The sequence below is a fragment of the Pogoniulus pusillus genome, chromosome 17 (assembly GCF_015220805.1).
Source record: "Pogoniulus pusillus isolate bPogPus1 chromosome 17, bPogPus1.pri, whole genome shotgun sequence".
NCBI lineage: Eukaryota > Metazoa > Chordata > Aves > Piciformes > Lybiidae > Pogoniulus > Pogoniulus pusillus.
This window is the reverse complement of record NC_087280.1, coordinates 13,529,943-13,547,305: the sequence shown is the minus strand read 5'-3', so window position 1 is coordinate 13,547,305 and position 17,363 is coordinate 13,529,943. Positions and strand designations below refer to the sequence as shown.

Here is a 17,363-nt window from a genome sequence, read left to right as displayed (position 1 = left end):
CACAAATACTTCAGCAAATACAGGCTAGGAATGTCCCTCAATCTACTGTTAATTTTATACAGTAGTATCACAGTATCACAGTATCTAAATACAGCACAAAAAGCAACACATGCATGAACTAGTTGAACACTGAAGAGACACCAATTCTGTTTGCCAATGTGTTAACTCATACATGTGTGCATGACCAGCATGGCATATATTTTCCCACAGTTAGTACTCAAAAAAGAAAAAAAAAGGAAGCAGCTCTACAATTGAGTTGCTGAGGCTCCAAATACAGACTCACAGCATCACCACATTTCTATAAATGATTGTGCATCATAATGAAACACATCCATTTGTTCCCCTTCTCAATACTCCTACTGGGCAGCTACTTTAGGGTAGCTACGCTCAGGATGATTAGACATCCTCCCTCTAACTCCTACAGCAAGATAAACTGAAGGCAAATACACTAATTGGTGTGCCCACAGTACCTTTAAACACTACTACTCCTTTTCTAGCCTCTAGCTGTGACAGGCAGCCACCAAATGTTATCAGCACCTTTCTTCAGAGGGTATAAAAGAAATCTGACATAAAATAAACTGTCTGTTCCATAAGCCTGGTGAAAAACTCCATCTGGGTTCTTTTCTGAATGTTGTTTTCCATAGAACTTATCAGTGCTATTAAATTAGAACCGAGTTCTGCAACACCTTGCTTCCATTTATGAGCTCCAAGAAGAAATTTTGCACATAGTGGGTCCCTATGTGCATGAAAATGCATTTTTTTTTTTTTGACTCCCATCTTCAAGGTCATCCAGTTATTACTCTATCATTCTCATACTCATTTGTGTTGACAGTTCTTCCTAACTTTATCTTATCATGAAGTGTAATGAACCTAATCTTAATCGTCTTTTGTCCCAGTCAAAACATTAAGCAACTGTAGTCCAAGTGACTCTGTGCATAGTCTTTCTCTAGGCTAGTATTCCTCTTTCACCACAGTCAGTTATTATCTTCCTCTCTCACTCCTTATTCATTTCCCACTTTATACATCAGACTACATGTCCTCTAAGTCAATTTCCAGTACAGTATTATGTCAAATGGCTTTACCAAAGTCCAGATTCATGAGGCCTCTTTAGTCCCCTCATTTAAGGAACAAAAAAGAAAGGTATAAAATGAGTTAGGATAAGTTTGATCTTCCAGAGAAATCCAGTTTCTTCAGTTTTCCATTCACCTTTATGTTCTTAATTATTCCTTCCTCAAAAAGCATTCCACAGCCTTATACACTTAGGATCAGACAGACACACTCAGAGTTTCCTGGCTCTTTCCCTTCTATACATTTCAGTAATACATTAGTTATTCCCTAGCCACTTGGTAACACCCTTGTTTTGATAGACTTGTTAAAAATTCCTGCTATCAGAGCTGTGATTTCATGTAAAGTTCTTTCAAAGCCCTATATGAAATTCTTATCAGAGCCCCCCTGATGTGACTGCATTGAAGCTCTACTGAGTCTTGCTGCCTTCTTGGATTATAACAAATACACTCTTAAAGACAAGAGCACATGTGATCTGGCAAAATGGCATCTAGAGAGTGCTTTACATAATTTCTAGTAGCAGTTTCTTAAAAAACAAAACCAACCAAAAAACAAACCACAAACATATTCCTTCATAATCAAGAATGTGTTTTCACTTCAGAATAACAGCATATACAGAAGTCTGTGCAATGAATACAAAGGCATGTACATAAGCACTGGCTGTCATCGTAGGGACAAACTGTTTAGATCTTGAATTATATTCAGATTGCATTGTAAGCTGTCTACCAAACAAGCTACATAGGGAGGTTTGTATGGAAGAATAAATCCTTCTATTCCTAGCACTAATTTCATGCCCAGTATAAAATATGCTATAAAATGTTACACAAAATTGGTCTTTAACGGAAGTGTTGATCATAATCATAGGTTTCTTTAGAAAATGTACATCTAGATAGGAGCAGATGGTACGTGCTTGCAGGCCAGAAGGCAAATCAGATCCTGGGCTGCATCAAAAGAACCATGGCCAGAAAATTAAGAGAGGTGATTCTGGCACTTTGCTGTGGTGAGACCCCACCTGGAGTACTGTGTCCAGCTCTGGAGCCCTCAATACAGGAATAACATGGACCTGACGGAGATGGTCCAGAGAAGAATCATGAAAATGATCAGGGGGTTAGAACACCTCTGCTATGAAGACAGGCTGAGGTAGCAGGGGTTCAGCCTGGAGCAGAGAATGATCTGGAGAGGCCTAATTGTCACCTTCCCGTACCTGAAGGAGGCCTGCAAAAATGATGAAGAGAGACTGTTTGCACCAGACCTGCAGAGATAGGACAAGGATCAGTGGTTTCAAACTAGAGAAGAGTAGATTTAGATTGGATGTTAGGAACAAGTTCTTTAGCATGAAGGTGGTGGAGCACTGGAACAGGTTGCCCAGGAAGGTAGTTGAAGCCCATCCCTGGAGTATTCAAGGTAAGGCTCGACCGGGCTCTGGGCAACCTGATCTAGTTGAGGATGTCCCTGCTTACTGCAGGGGAGTTTGGCCTAGATGACTTTTAAAGGTAATTTCCTACCCAAACAATTCTATGAAATAATTATTAAATTCCAAACAAAAAGCAAGTATATCCTCCATTTTCAGTCTGAAAGTACCGAAAGCAGTAGATATCAAATGAGACTCACTGAGGCAGTGTAAATTTGGCTGAGCACAAGAAAGGGCAAGTGTGGGAACAGAGGAAGGGAGTGAGCTAGAGCGCATCCCTGTGTACCCTTGATGCAGGAAGATTAAGATTAGAAACATAGTAAACTGGTATGCTTGCCTAGTGTAATGTTTGTAGAGAAGCACAGTAAATTTAGAACAATAAACTGAAAGTAGTCTGTGCCAAGATACCCAACACTTCACTGTTATCTAGTAAGAATGTTAAAATCAGTGTTTTATCCAATCATTGTATTCCACAACTTGTAGAGTGGCATATAATAAGACTGCTGCTACAGCAATAAACAGCTTCAGCTACTTTGACATCCACATATCCCTGTATTGCTGGTTTTGCCTGTCACAAATACAACAGCAACAGGCAAGGAGACAGTGAATGAGATTCACAAGGTAATCATTTTGGTTTTTTCCCCTTTCTGCTTTCCTACATATAATGACCAAGCATTTCTATCTTGCTTCTATTATGATGGAATGAGCACCCTACACTGTTCCTGTTCTGTATGATCTCAGCCTTGCAAGCTTCAGTTGCAATACCAGCAACTGTTCAAGAAAAGACTGGATGAGGCACTTAGTGCCATGGGCTAGCTGACTGGATAGGGCTGGGTGCTAGGTTGGACTGGATGATGTTGGAGGTCTCTTCCAACCTGGCTGATTCTATGATTCTATGAATATATACCTCCACCATACGAACAAGTTTATAGTAAGATTTTGTTGGCATCCTCACCAGCTAGACAGCAATTAGTGACACTACCCTGTAGACAAAGCAGCTTTCTCCTTGTCAGCTGCAGTCATTTCAGATCTAGCCTTCCCACCTTCCAAATCTACACCACCACCAAACTGAATCTGTGAAAGTCATCTGTTCTCAGACTCTAGGTCCATCTCCTTCTATTCTCCAGTCAAATCATATTTAAATACTTTGTCCTCACCTACAAGACCTTGTATAGTAATAAATAATATAGAAATTAACAACAATGTGCTGAGGATTTGTCAAGCAAGTCCTTTTTAAGACAAGAGAGGATTAAGACCTTTGTAGCCCTCTCCATCAATTACAACCCTGCCACATTTCACACCCTAATACCCTACTCCACTTCACACTTCCCTGCTACAGTCCTGTGATTTTCATATTAAAAGCAAAGTTTCACAGACTCCTCCCTGCTCCAGCACCCTACTGAAAAGATGCAGATCAAAGAGAGACCATAGCGCTGCAAAATAGAAAGGTATCACTTGCAGAAATGCACAACCAGACACAGAGATGCTTCAACAAACTCTCTCCCAGCTGCAGCCTTGCAGCTGAACCACATTAACTGGTTTGCCCACGGCAGGACTAGATACACAGACTGCGTGTCCTGTTCTGGGCTGCAATGCGAAATACAGGCAATGCTCACCTTATATTGGGATGCCAGAAGGCAACGCAATGGCAGAATGACTTGAAAGTGTCCTACCTGATTAGTGTAGCTACAGAGCTGCAAAAAAATCACCTTCAACTCCGTTTTTTGGACCTAGCACTACCACATTCTGAGATGCAAGTAGCTCTCCACTGATCCCTGCCTGCAGCTCTCTAAGGTTTGCCTGTAACACATTTATTTATGGTTTGGAGATTAGACAATCAGAAGATTAACCACGCCCTAATAGAAGGGGGGAAAAAAAGCCTTCTGAGACATAAATCTTTCAAGTATGGGCCCATATAGCACAAGTCCAGATTCCTGAACAGTTTATGATTCTGTAAAATCTTTACTGTAAAATACTGCATATACTTAAAATTTGCAAAGGTAGCAGCTTAAGTTATTTCTAGTCAGCTCATAAAAATATGTCTTTAGAACTTTTTCCCCCCTAAGAAAAAAGAAAGAAACCCAGACATACTCTAAGCTTAGTAAAAAGATAAGATTCTGGATATAATACCAAAATGACCTCACCTTTTATTTTGCAAGGGTTCAAAACAATAGTAGATGAAAGTTTATACATAAGCATAAAGAATCTGCCAAAATGAAAGTGAAAACCCAGCAAATTATATTTCAGACACCTTGACATATTATGCACTGTGCATGCTGTCAGCTTCACTGTCCTTTCCTTTGCTGTAGGCCGAATGCTTGAATACCAATCTTATTAAACTACAACTCTGAATTTATCCACTATATATAACATTCCAGATGTCGTACCAGCTGGGAACAGGCCCTTAGGCCATCTTTGGTTGATCTCTTAGTCACTTTCCAGTGTTTGCCAGGCATTCATCCAAAAATATGAAGGAAAGTGCTAAAAACAGATGTCAGAGTTAATGGGTTTTTTTCTTCATGGTAGGAAATACAGAAAACTTGCACCCTGCACCTATTCTATGAAATATGAAAGTTGTCAACAAACCATAAGTTAATTTTAAATTAAATCACAAGGTAGCAAAGTAATTCATGCACTATTTTTCTGACAACAGGCCAGCCTCCTGTTCTTTGAAAATATTATGCACTCATTTGGACTTTTTCATTATGTTGGAAAAATCTTCTGATGCCGTCAATCTGCAGCACTGGCTTAAAGTCTCTCATTTAAGAAAAAAGTAATGCTTACAGTGTAAACCCAACTGACTGCAAGTCAGAGTAAGCTTTATGACAATGTTGGAGTAATGGGAGTTATTAAATCAGTACACGTCTGAGCTATGAAAGAGAAAGACCTCTTGGCCCCATTGTATTACGCAAATTATTTCAACTTTCACTCACTGCAATATGAACAGGAGATGTTCAGATCTCCCCAAGAGGTGCTGTATCTCTGGGGTCTTTCAGGAGTTTAGGCATGGAATTTCAAAGAATGGGACTGGAAAGGAGGCCCTGATCCTGCCAACACATTTGCACATGTGCATCTTTACTTATGTAGGTAGTTCGCTGACGTAGATGGGAGTCCTCACAAGAATTAAGTTATGCACGTGTGTAAGTGTTTGGGCCCTAGACTGTAAGGTCTGTGCAAGAGAGGTCATCTATCCTATCTGGTCTAGACAGTGTTCCAAATTTTCTGTCTGCACTCACCAAAATATTAACAAACATATGTGGAACCAATTCTCAGAAAGCCTTTATGGTGCTGCCAGCAAAACCTCCCTTCACTATGCAGGATCTTGGTCTCTCATGCAGCAAAGTACAGGAGATCAGTTCAATTAGAATTTTATCTTAGGATAACAATTGCTTTTGAGACTCTAAAGACATTATTTTTGAAATTAATTCTTTTGGTCTTTGTTAAAAGGAAGTTGCTCAACTGCACAGAAAAAGGACAATTCATTTAAAAATATTTTCATTCTCCTTTTCTTTGCCTCACATTTACTAGAATGCAGAGCTTAAAATATGAGAAAAACAGACTATCTTATAGCCTCAGTATTGAAGGAGCAGGGGAAGAATGAACACTAACTGGCAAGTTCATTGTTAAGTATAAAAATATTTGCAAAAGGAACAGAATCTTTTTCAAATGGAATAAAAAGAGCAGGGAAACTAAAACTTAGCCCTGTTACTTAAATAAGATACTCAGGATACAATTCCAATTCATACATTAGAGTACCACCCTAATGCAAGCAGTTACCACTGAAGCCAGCACTCAAAGGTGGTAACATTTCATGGCTTATAGTCCGATACTTGAATGTATTTTACGTCACCTATTAGTAATGTCAAAAAAGCATTCAAGCCCATGCACCACACTTTGTTCAAGTAAAACTGAGGCACTGCAAGTTGGTTTTTTTTTTCAAATGAGATAACAGAAAGAGATGCTTTGCCATATGTTATATTGATGTCATGAGGCATTATATGAGCTGTCTGAAAGAGCACAGCTTGTTTCTTCAGATTTATACCATGTAAACCCAGAACATTTAGACAAAGAAAGAATGCTGACTTTCACACTGCACACCAAAGCAAAAGTGCATACCTTTAATAGAGATGGAGCATGAGAATGGAGCAGCAACCCACATCCTGGCTATGTTTTGGTGCAAGTACAACACCATTAATCAAATAGATCAAATATTTAAGAAACAGAATTCACTTCGGCATTCATGCTGTGTGAATAGGTTTGCTTGTATAAACCACAGAGAATTCTGTGATCCTTACCAAATCTACTAGCAGTTGGTACCAATTAACAAAGTTTATAACAAGTCTACACTCATACTTTTGACATCAGAATTGAAAAAGCTGCTGAACTTGTATCTCTGTAGAATACTGAGGATGTAATGATGCTTGTGCTTTGTAGCATCTATTCTATTTTTTCAGTAATGCCTAACACTCTACAGCGTTTCTTCTCAGGTACCTGAATCCAGTGTGCCTGAAATCAATGACAAATGTTTTTTCCATTAAAAAATTAATGCCAGATCCAAAGTCTATTGAAATTACTATGATTTTTGGACCAAAGCCTAAATAATCAGGTAAAGGAGAACATATCATCTTGTATTTACAATTGTGACCATTTCCAAAGGGTTATTTTTTAAACTACAAAAACAACCCATATCATACAGCAGCATGGTGCTGCTAATTTGTCTCACCCATGTGCTAATACTCTGCTCTGCATCATGGACCTGCAAATCAGCTAAAGGTTTGGTGTTTTTTTCAAGTCTTTTTTCTCCTATGTAATATAAAAAACATTACTGAAGAAAGGTTCATGCCATTAAAGCACTAAAATATTTCATCTTATAGCATGCTAATAAAAAAAATAAATTTTGCTAGCACTCAGATATTTTTTATGAAGAGAGATTACACAGGCTCAAGCGTCAAGAGGTCAAGTCTCAAAGTATTAGAGAGAATCTCAAGAACATTAAAAAAAGTCCAGACTGTTTCCAGTTCACAGAGGTCTGACTGCTACTTCTAGAACAAGAGTCAGCTTAACAGCTGCCTGTCTATAAGGACGTGTGTGTGGGAGATGCAACACACCAGAGAATGAAAAGGAACATTTGATTTGACAATCATTACACAAAATGTGGAATATACAATTTCTGTCAAGTGCATTAAAAGTACTGAAGGCTACTGTTCAAACACAGCATTACTCTTCACCAAAGACCACACTGAACACACATCTAAAGCATTGAGCACCTTCATTTATTACCTCAAATCACATGCATTTATTTCTCTCTACAGTTTCAGTCATGCAAAAACATCTCTTGACATTCATATACCCTGCATGCTGAAAGTTGAACCCAAAGTGTTCTTTAACACAAAACACTCTCTCAGTTCTGTTACTGAAAATCATGGCCATACTCGGTACTCTTACATCACATGCTGATAAGCCTCCAAGCCTAGGTTCACCAACAGTAGTGGCGGGAGGCCACAAATTGCAGCCTGACACTTGGAACGCTGCACCAGGATGCTTAATTGGATATTACAGCTACTTCTATCACTCCAAAATCTGCATGTAATCCTATTCTTGAAAGTCCAAGTGATTCTGAAGAGGTTAGTTCTTGTATTATTTGTTCTGTTTAGCCTTGTTCTGATCCTGAAGCTCAATCATTCTTGCCCATCCTATGACCTGCCCTGCAAATCAGTTCTGCTTTGTGTAACAAAACCAGCGAGCAACAGCATTTTCCTCTCTTCAGAGATGCTTGACCTTCCTGTTCATCAATCATTACCTTATCAGTTTCTTAACATAACCAAATAACAAGGGCCTAACTTCCTTTTGCAAACTGAGACAGTTGTTTATGAAACAGCAGAAAGATTTAGCATCCAGTCAGTAAGAAGAGCTCCTGCCCTTCCTAGCTATGTGGCAGCTGGATCACTTGACAACATCACATAAACACACTTTTATTGAATTAGATATCAGAAAAGACAGTTGCTGAAACCTGGGAAGTAGAAGAGACAGTCTCCTTATTTTGTCATTATATCAATGGCACATTATTAATGTGTTTTGTGAAACATGGTACAGTTTGTTTCATGTTAGAAGCACTAAAATGCTTCAGATCTTACAGTATCAACCTGTAGCACTTCCTAAGCTCTGAAAATAATAAATACAGTTGTCAGCACTGATCCTCTCAAGAACCTGTATCTACCATTTTTTGCTCTTGTGGCCAGAATTGGTAATTAATGCATTCAATTTTCTTCCAAGTGAGCAAATAGCTTTCAAAGCCTAATAGTCAGTAAAAACAAATTAAATTTACTGGCAGTGCTGACAGTTATTTTGAAACAGTGTGAAGTGAAATAACTGAAGTGATGAAGAGATTGCTCTTTAGCTGTCCCAAGGCTGGTTTATCATGTGGGTGCTAATGATATCAAGCACTATTTTAACTATTTCTAGAAACAAAGCCAAGATACACAGATTTCTAAAAAACCCTTTTCCACTGCATCTTCCAAACTAGGGGCACACAAACTGGAAGAAATGTAGGTTCAGCTCTAGCTCCAGTAATGTCCAACCTTACTATAAATCTGTTTTCCATGACAGACAGGCCTGAAAGGATGACTGTCAAGGATGTGAGGGTTGTTACCTATATGCTCTACAATGTAGATTTCATGTAAATTACCCTCTGCCCTGTGTCCTGGTTTTAACTTGGCTGGCAGCTGAGTCACCACAATCTGGTTGCAACAGAGGGCTTTTCTTGTTTCCCCCCTCCCCTCTGGGCAAGCGAGAAGGAAAGGAGTCAGGGGAAAAATTAAAGCCAAAATGTCAGTTGAGATAAAGACAATTTGCTACTCTATTGCAGGGATATCAGATTACACAAAGGGGAAAAAAGATAAATAAAAGAGAAAAGGTTCCACTGTGCATCACAAAAAAATGCACTGCTGCCATTTGCAAACTGAAACAGAAAAGGGACAAACCAGAGCCTGGAAACTGGGGAAAACCATAAAAAAAAACACTTCAAAAGCTACAGAATGTATTACAAGTCCTATAAATTACGGCCAACCCCTTTCCTGTCAGAGTGTGCATGATGTCAGTATGGTGTGGAGTACACGATCCAGCTTGCTCTGTACCACTGGGAGAAGGAGGTAGCCCCATGCCTCCTCATGGGGCCAGTCAGCTTAAACCAATGCACCTTGCAAAACAACAGAATTGCATCAGAAAACCCTTACCTAGAAGGATTTCTTTTATCAAGGAAGTATCTTACTTAGTATTATTTCAAAGCCAGTATAAACTGAAATTTCTTTTACTTTGTGCTTTCCATGTTGAGAGAGAAGCCACTATAAACTCTCATTGATTCTTTTAAATGTTATTTGTGACAGAAGCAGCACAGAAGAAAACAAAATAATCAAATTAATTACATTCGTTCTTCATGAAAAGTTGAGTAAGACACCAATTTTATCTTCTCACTTGTGCAAAAATTAATAAAAGTTCTGGACAGCTTGAGGAGTTCAATAAATTAACCTGAAAAACTAAAATACAATCTGTTCTGGTTTGTCTGAGACTGATGAAAAAAAAAAGTAGCTTTACAATTTATTTGCATTGTGTAAGCAAATTAATTCACCATTGTGCTTTATCAGCCTAAAACATGCTCTCTTCCTACAATCTGAAGAATGGTTTTCCAGTTCCAAGCACAGTGTTTCCTGAAATAAGTATTTTTGATTTAGAAGCACTTCTCTACTCTATCTCAATGAACTCTTATCGATAGAGGATAGCAGTGGTGCGTCAGGGGCTGTGTAAGCATGGGATCATTTCTGCTACCTCCAGTCTGTTCAGTCTAAATTTAGACATTTGAAGCTAAGCCTTTATCAATGTCAAAATTCTTGGATAAGTACATGTACCAAGTGCCTGGGGTTCACTGAGGGCATGAGGTCAGTGGTAAATTCACATTACATTGTATTAATCTCTCAGAATATAATCACCGGCCTCCTGTAAAGCATGTCAGGATAATGTCTAGTGTGTATATTGTTAAGTCATTCCATCAGGTCTCTCGTTACTAGTGCAATGTAGCAGAACTGAGTTAAAAAGAATTTGCCCCTGGTATACATCCTTTTGCCTGCTCCCAGAGGGATGAGACCATTGCTAGGAAGAAAAAAATGTATTTAAGAAGATTTTAAACTGAAAATCTCAGAATATGAAATACTGAACAAGAGGTTTTAAAAAAATCAGTACTTTATGGAAAATGTGCATGGCACAGACATTATTTTGAAAAGCCATCTCAATACTTTTTTTTTTTCTTTCAATGCAGACCAACCTCAAACTCCCACTATTTTCTATAAACAGAACAACCCTGATCTTAAAAAGTTAGCTGGTGCTTTAAAAAGTTCCAGTTCCCTATTCAGTTTGCCAATAAACAAAAGCATTTTTCACTTCACTAAGCAATCTATCATGCACAGGAATATATCGCTAATGATACAATTACTTCTACATATGCTAGTCACACACTTCCAGCAACCCATTAGCCTAAACAAAAGTGTTGTTTGAATAGGATCATGCCTGACTTGTGCAGTACCAGTCTCTGTAAGAGTAGTTTTGCCTGAAAATGTAAATGGTTTTCATTTGCTCTTAATCCCTGCCTCCTTCCCCTCCTTCCCACTCGAAATGAGAAACATATTTCACTTGATTGCAGAGCTAATTTCCCTATCCATGTAATAGTATTAGGAAAAAAAAATCCACAACTCCCTCAAAAAAAAAAAAATCCTGAACCAACAACCTAGAGAAGTCCAAACTAAAACTATAAACAAAAAATAAAGGTATCAAAAAGCAGACAAAAGAACTAAAAACAAAGGAGCGTCTAATATTGTCAGTTAATTTTCCATTAACTCACAAAATGGTACATTTTGTTCTCACATAGTCTTAACAAACACGTGGCTCTGAACTCTTTGAACATGATTTAAAACTCCTTATTAACATCTGTAGTATTATTATGGAGTACCACAAACCTGACCTCATAATTTGTTACTTACCAAAGATGTCTCAGCCAAGAGAATGGTACTACTTGCAGGATTCAAGTCAGAGGAATTTGTGTTATTCTAGTATCAGCACACTGCCTGAGTAAGGAGACTGCAAGGTCAGTTCCTTACTCAACTGAAGAGGAATATTTCAAATGTAATGCTAAAATTCAAGTAGCCAAGTTTTAGCAGTTACCCTCTGGTGTTTAGCCAAAATTCTATCAGCTCACTCTCAGAATACACAAATGAAACCACAGTGTTTGGTGGTGGAAGGTTTGCATTGTAGAAAAACACCTGAAATAGTCTATACCCATGTCAAAACAACTTGCCTCATTCCAAAAAGTATCTTTCAATTAAGAGCTTGACATTGAGATCCAAGATGTTAACTCTTTTTAATAATTCTCAGTGTTCCTTCAGGGCATAAAAAAAGTCACAGTATAACACAAGTTTCTGGCTCCTTCTCAAAAGGAAAGTGCTGGAGCTTTATGTACTTGGGTAGCAAGTGTGCTGCTAACTACAAATCTTACTCCCTTCTCAAGATTAGAGCTTGTCTTTACTGATGTGTTAATTTGAAATAAGTTTGTCCCTTACATGACTCATCTCCAAGCCCAAAAATTTCTAGCTCCATTTCACTGGTGATTTATACATAAACTAGCTGTCAAAGGGCAGGGAGAGGAAAGACTCAGACTAGGACCAGAAGGCAGCAAGCAGCTGATAGTCAAAACCAGGCTGCGACATACAGTTCCAGAGGCAGAGCTGGAAAGATAGTAATTATCAATACATAGAGAAAGCAGGTGAGAGAAACTGGGGGGGAAATGGTTGTCAGCCCATCTGGATCCATAAGACAACTAAACACAAAGATTCCTTGCTGCTTGACTAGAACTAAAAAGGTAAAATAACAGTGTCTATCAGATTATTTCTGCATTCACTTTCAAAATATCCAGATCCTGACTTCCACTGCCTTTTTTATGTCTTGGTTTTATTTGTTTGTTAATTAACAACTTTAGATACTATGCTTCTTTCACCCCCCAAAAAAGCAGAAACCAGGCCAGAATATTCCTCTTCATAGAGGACAAGGCATATACAAGAATATTTACTTTTGGCATTCACTTTACAGCAGACTTTTCTAGCAAATGCAAAGGCTAGCTGTCCAAAACATTAACAGCCTCAGCCTGTTTATAACAAGTTGGATATCCAGTTGAAAACAGACTGACTGATTTCTACCTTACCTCGAAGAGCTCAAGCCTAAAAGTGCAGATTTTCACTATTTTAATTCCTTTCTAGGTAGTTTTAAGATGCCCATATCTACCACTCTTCCTGGCTGGATTTTTTTTTCCTAAGATTTGTTTAGAAACACCACACTGCTGTGCCAAGATTGTATTACTTAGGGCCATATGTCTAATTCCAGAATCAGGGCATCCTTGCTACAAGTTTAAACCATCAAATTTAGTAGGAGCAAGGTCAGCCAGGAAGCTAATTGGTCAAGCAAACTTTTCTCACTTAAAAGAAGATAACTTTTTATAAATTTTCTTCCTCCCCCTCCAAGTCTTCTTCAGAGACCCAATCAAAGTGGGAAGGCACTTCAAACATATTCAGCCCAGCAAAGTTTTCTCTGCTGTCCTTGTTGGTGGTCTGTCATATGGAATGGTTTTAATACTTGGAAGCAATACCTTAAGTGTCAGAAAACAAGTACATTTTATTTCTGCATGAAAGCTTTCCAGTACTACTAGTATTCTACAGAAGGAAAAATTCTTCATAGTAGATTAAAAGGTGAAAAGCCAAAAGAAATCAGAAAGAAAACTAGGAAACTATTCCTTACGGCAAGGTTCAGCTTACATCTCAAAGTTGGGGGAAGGGCTTTTACTTCAATATTTATTTCAAAACTCTTTCAAGAATGATAGGAGAGGGCATTTTTTTTTTCTCTCATATTTCTAATGGCAAATGAAGTCTTTGGCTACACATCAAAATCTATTTGGTACTAAGTTGGATTTGAATTACACTGACTCAGTAGAATTTTAGAAATGCAGTATGCAACACACTGATGCAAGACACAGCTTGTTGAACAATGCAGGAGCTATAAGAAAACATGCAGTGTAAACATTTCTGCATTTCTGTTCTTTGGGAGTCTTCAAAAGTGTTTTCTTTGAACCCCTGTTCTTCTTTTTCCGTGAAGGTAAAGCAATAAATGTGTCAAAACTGTAATGTGCCATTCCACCCAGATGCCACCTCAGTGAATAAAGGTGGCAGTATATAAAAGTAAGTTTCTTCTATAGTCATAGAGGAAGTAAAAAAGGTATTGATTAATTTCTGAAAACATCTAGCCAGAGAGTTTCGTCTGCATGTAATTCTTAAGTATGCACATAGCAACTGAATATGCAAAGGGGTTAGTGCAATCCTGTAGAAAAATGAGAACACAGTCCTGCCAGATTAAACCAGAACAAAATGTACTATCTTGCATGTACAACATGAATCCATATGTAGTTTTACTGGGCTAGAACAGTACAGTGTGTTCCCATTAATATTTACTCATCTTCCATTTCAAACCATAAGCTTGTCTTTTCAGATAGCAAATACTTGTGAATAGTTAAGTAACAGCTAGTTCTATTTTACTGAGATTACTTTCTAACAAAGGAATGAATGATTGTGATTAAACTGGCTCCCTGCTTGAAAAATAGCACACAAAACAGCCAAAGAAAACCAGCACACAAAACAGCCAAAGAAAACCCCTTTGAAACATTCCTCTGCTTTGGAGGATGCAAGGAAACTAATCTTGGATCATGACGATGATGATGATAATGCTTAAGAATAATACGTCTCTATCCCAGTAAATGGGAAATTTTATCAGCATGGATATGAGGAACAGTGCAGTGGGGGAAGGGCACTCTTGGGAAGATACATAAGGATCACTTTTCCAGCAAGGGTCTCAACATCTTGTTTTCTAAGCAAAAGAAGTGAGGTTGTGATCAACCCTGTTCCACCACCCTAATGCCACAGTCACAGGAACGTCTCTGAGATATGTGATCTCTTATTTTGAAGGCACAAGATTACTTCACTTTTCCAATTCTCAACTGAATTAATGCAACTTAGGATGTACAGGAATGCCAGGACTCTGTAGGGATACCTGCAGGAAAATTCTGATGTTCAGGAAAAAGGAAGGAATTTATTTCCCACAAGCCAGCACCTCTTCACAGCAAGAAAATGCATTGTAAAAATTGAATTCAAAGTGTGTGAGACAATGCCACTGCATTTTTTTTTTGTTACATGGTAGTCTTTCTGTAATGATCCCAGCTCTGTGCTGGTAATTAAAAATGGCCTTTTGAAGTACATACATTCCTCTCTTTTTGTTACCTGTATACCCTTATTACAACCACCACTCATCAAACCTGTCTGTAGCAGCTCAGAGAAATTCAAGAAACTATCTGATGAAGAATTTTCATCCTCTGGTTTAAGACATGATTCCATTTATAGCATAAATGTCAAGTGAAGGAGTACAATGAAACAGAAAACAAGAAAAATGCCAAGTTCTCTGACTCAGTTTGACCATGTGAAAAAAATTGAGTTTTATGTGAACATTTCAGCAAAAGCACAAGTAAATGACAACTGTACATTACTACAGTCCTATGATGAATGTCTTACAAAGTTATGGAAAGCAATCTATTTACTGAAGAATTCCTGGTTTACTTGCAGGAAGGCAAGCTAGAGATACAGATCAGTTCCCATCTGCATTCAATGTGTTTATATTTTTAAAGAAATAATACATAAGGACTGCATTTTGTACCAAAAGAAACTACTACTACTACTGCTACTAATGTAGTTTTTATTTTCAACATTTGGATGTTTTAGCACCATTTTCTGTTCCAAGAATGCAAATTTATTTTCATACTGCTCATTGTCTGGGAAGAGCAGGCTTCAAAGCTAAGTCACATCTGTGAAAGAACAGGAGCTGATCACATACCACATCCAGATCAGATCCCAATGGGATTAATAGAAATCTTTCCATCAAATGGAATTGAGCTTGGAATTGGATTCTGTATAGTATTCTGGTATTTGAGGGGGGCTTTGGGAAGAAAGTATTTCATATGGTTTTTAATCAGTTATGCTATTCACATAGTCCAAACAGTCTATTCAAAGACTCAGACTACCCCTCTATTATATTTGATTTATCATTGTCTCTAAAATGTTCCCCACTTAATGAAAACTGGTGATCAAAATGTAATACTTTTATAGTGCTTCTCAACTACTGTCATTAAATGCAGCCTGAGTTGCAGCTGCATTTTACTGTCCTCTAAATTACTGCTTTTCAGGTGGTTGGCCCAGGAGACATCTAAGTACCTTTTCTTTTTTGGTTATCAAGGGTAATCAAGGGTCTAAGGTAGCAAAAGTATGAATTATTGCAAACAAACTATATTCAAATCATTTACAGCAGCTCAGCAAGGTTTCTATTGTATCTTTTTTTTTTTTCTGCTTCCTTTTGCATTATTAATAAGGTACTAAGTCTAAAGCTTTAATAACCACATATCCATTTTCTTCTCTCTTTAGAGTAGTGATGAGCAAACTATTTTTCTCACAGTAGCTCTTACAAGGAGATCACCTTCAAAACAAAGCTGTCAGTCACTTGACAGACCCATATGCCTTGTGACTTCAGGGCAAATTTGGCTCTTCCCTCCCTTTTACAGGGAATGTTTCCCAACAAACTGCCTCCTCTTACATTAAGAAACATACTGAGTCTATGAATGTAATTCAGACAGTTTTGATGTGAAGCTCAATTGACTTCTGGAACACATTGTGTTATGAGTAAGTTTCCACAGCATGCCACACATTTCCTAGATCTACTTCAGATCTTTTGCCAATATTAACAGCATTTATTTCATGTTGCTTTCTTTACATTTATATCTATATTCCATATTTAATATAATGTTTCTGTGGGTCTGGAGAAAGCATTAAAAGGCCTTTAACTTTAAAATACATGATTTGTTGTTTTCTAAACACTCTGCTTCATCCATTATTGCACTTTGTGTTTTTTTTTTTTTTGCCTTAGAATTCACTCAACCCTCCCTTCTGAAAAACTTCATGAACTCATAAAATGTGCTGAATTTTCACAAGCTGGGAAATGCAAGATCTGTCTTATACTGATTTAAGTATGAAATAGAACAATTTAGAATAGGTCAAACAAATCATGGAAAGGATGACCACTTCCGATTCTACACATTTTACAGAACTATAAACATCTATTAACAGTAAAACATCTTTCATCTTTATACTATTTCCCATAAGTGGCTTTGATCTATTATTTCTACAATTAATTACCTTAATTTGTATTTTATATACTGTGTTATCATTCAATTTGCTATAAACCAGATGTGTCTCCAGAGGATAATGCACACTTTGTATCTTAACGTGGTTCACAATAATCTAGATCTCAGAGTACCATGAATATCATTTCTGTATATGCCATACTGACCTGGTCATCGTAGCGGTAAGTGAGGAATTGTTCCCCGGTGGTATCCTCAAGAAAGCTCCCCTGTGGAGAAAGTGCAAACTCAGGCAAGAAGTATGCACCTTGGGATTGTTCTGCTCTTGTCTGTAAGAGATTCAGAAAGGTCACGTTACAGTTACTACAAGCACAAGTCAACACATTTTAAAAACCCTCTATGTATAATTGCCAATACTGGACACAAACTTTGGGGGGGGGGGGAAGAAGTGTTTCCAGGCACAATATTTTTGGGTGGATACTTCACTACAGAGGTCTGTGATGAGAATATGCGAAATACTTACAAAGGTCCAAAATCAAACATAATGCCTCAATAGAGAATCATCTAATAAATGAACAGACACCATCACTGTTAATAGATGCTGTGAAAACCACACTGGCAAAG

General features: G+C 37.8%; 1 protein-coding gene across 6 annotated transcripts in view; it reads right to left on the bottom strand.

Moving 5' to 3' along the window:
• The window catches only part of ADAMTSL3 (ADAMTS like 3), a 185,350-nt gene that overhangs the window by 137,654 nt on the left and 30,333 nt on the right, over nucleotides 1–17,363 (bottom strand). For all 6 annotated transcript variants that reach the window (XM_064157735.1, XM_064157734.1, XM_064157733.1 and 3 more), the window contains one exon: nucleotides 16,949–17,068. In XM_064157735.1, the coding sequence (XP_064013805.1) occupies nucleotides 16,949–17,068 (120 nt within the window). The remainder of the gene's footprint in view (nucleotides 1–16,948; nucleotides 17,069–17,363) is intronic.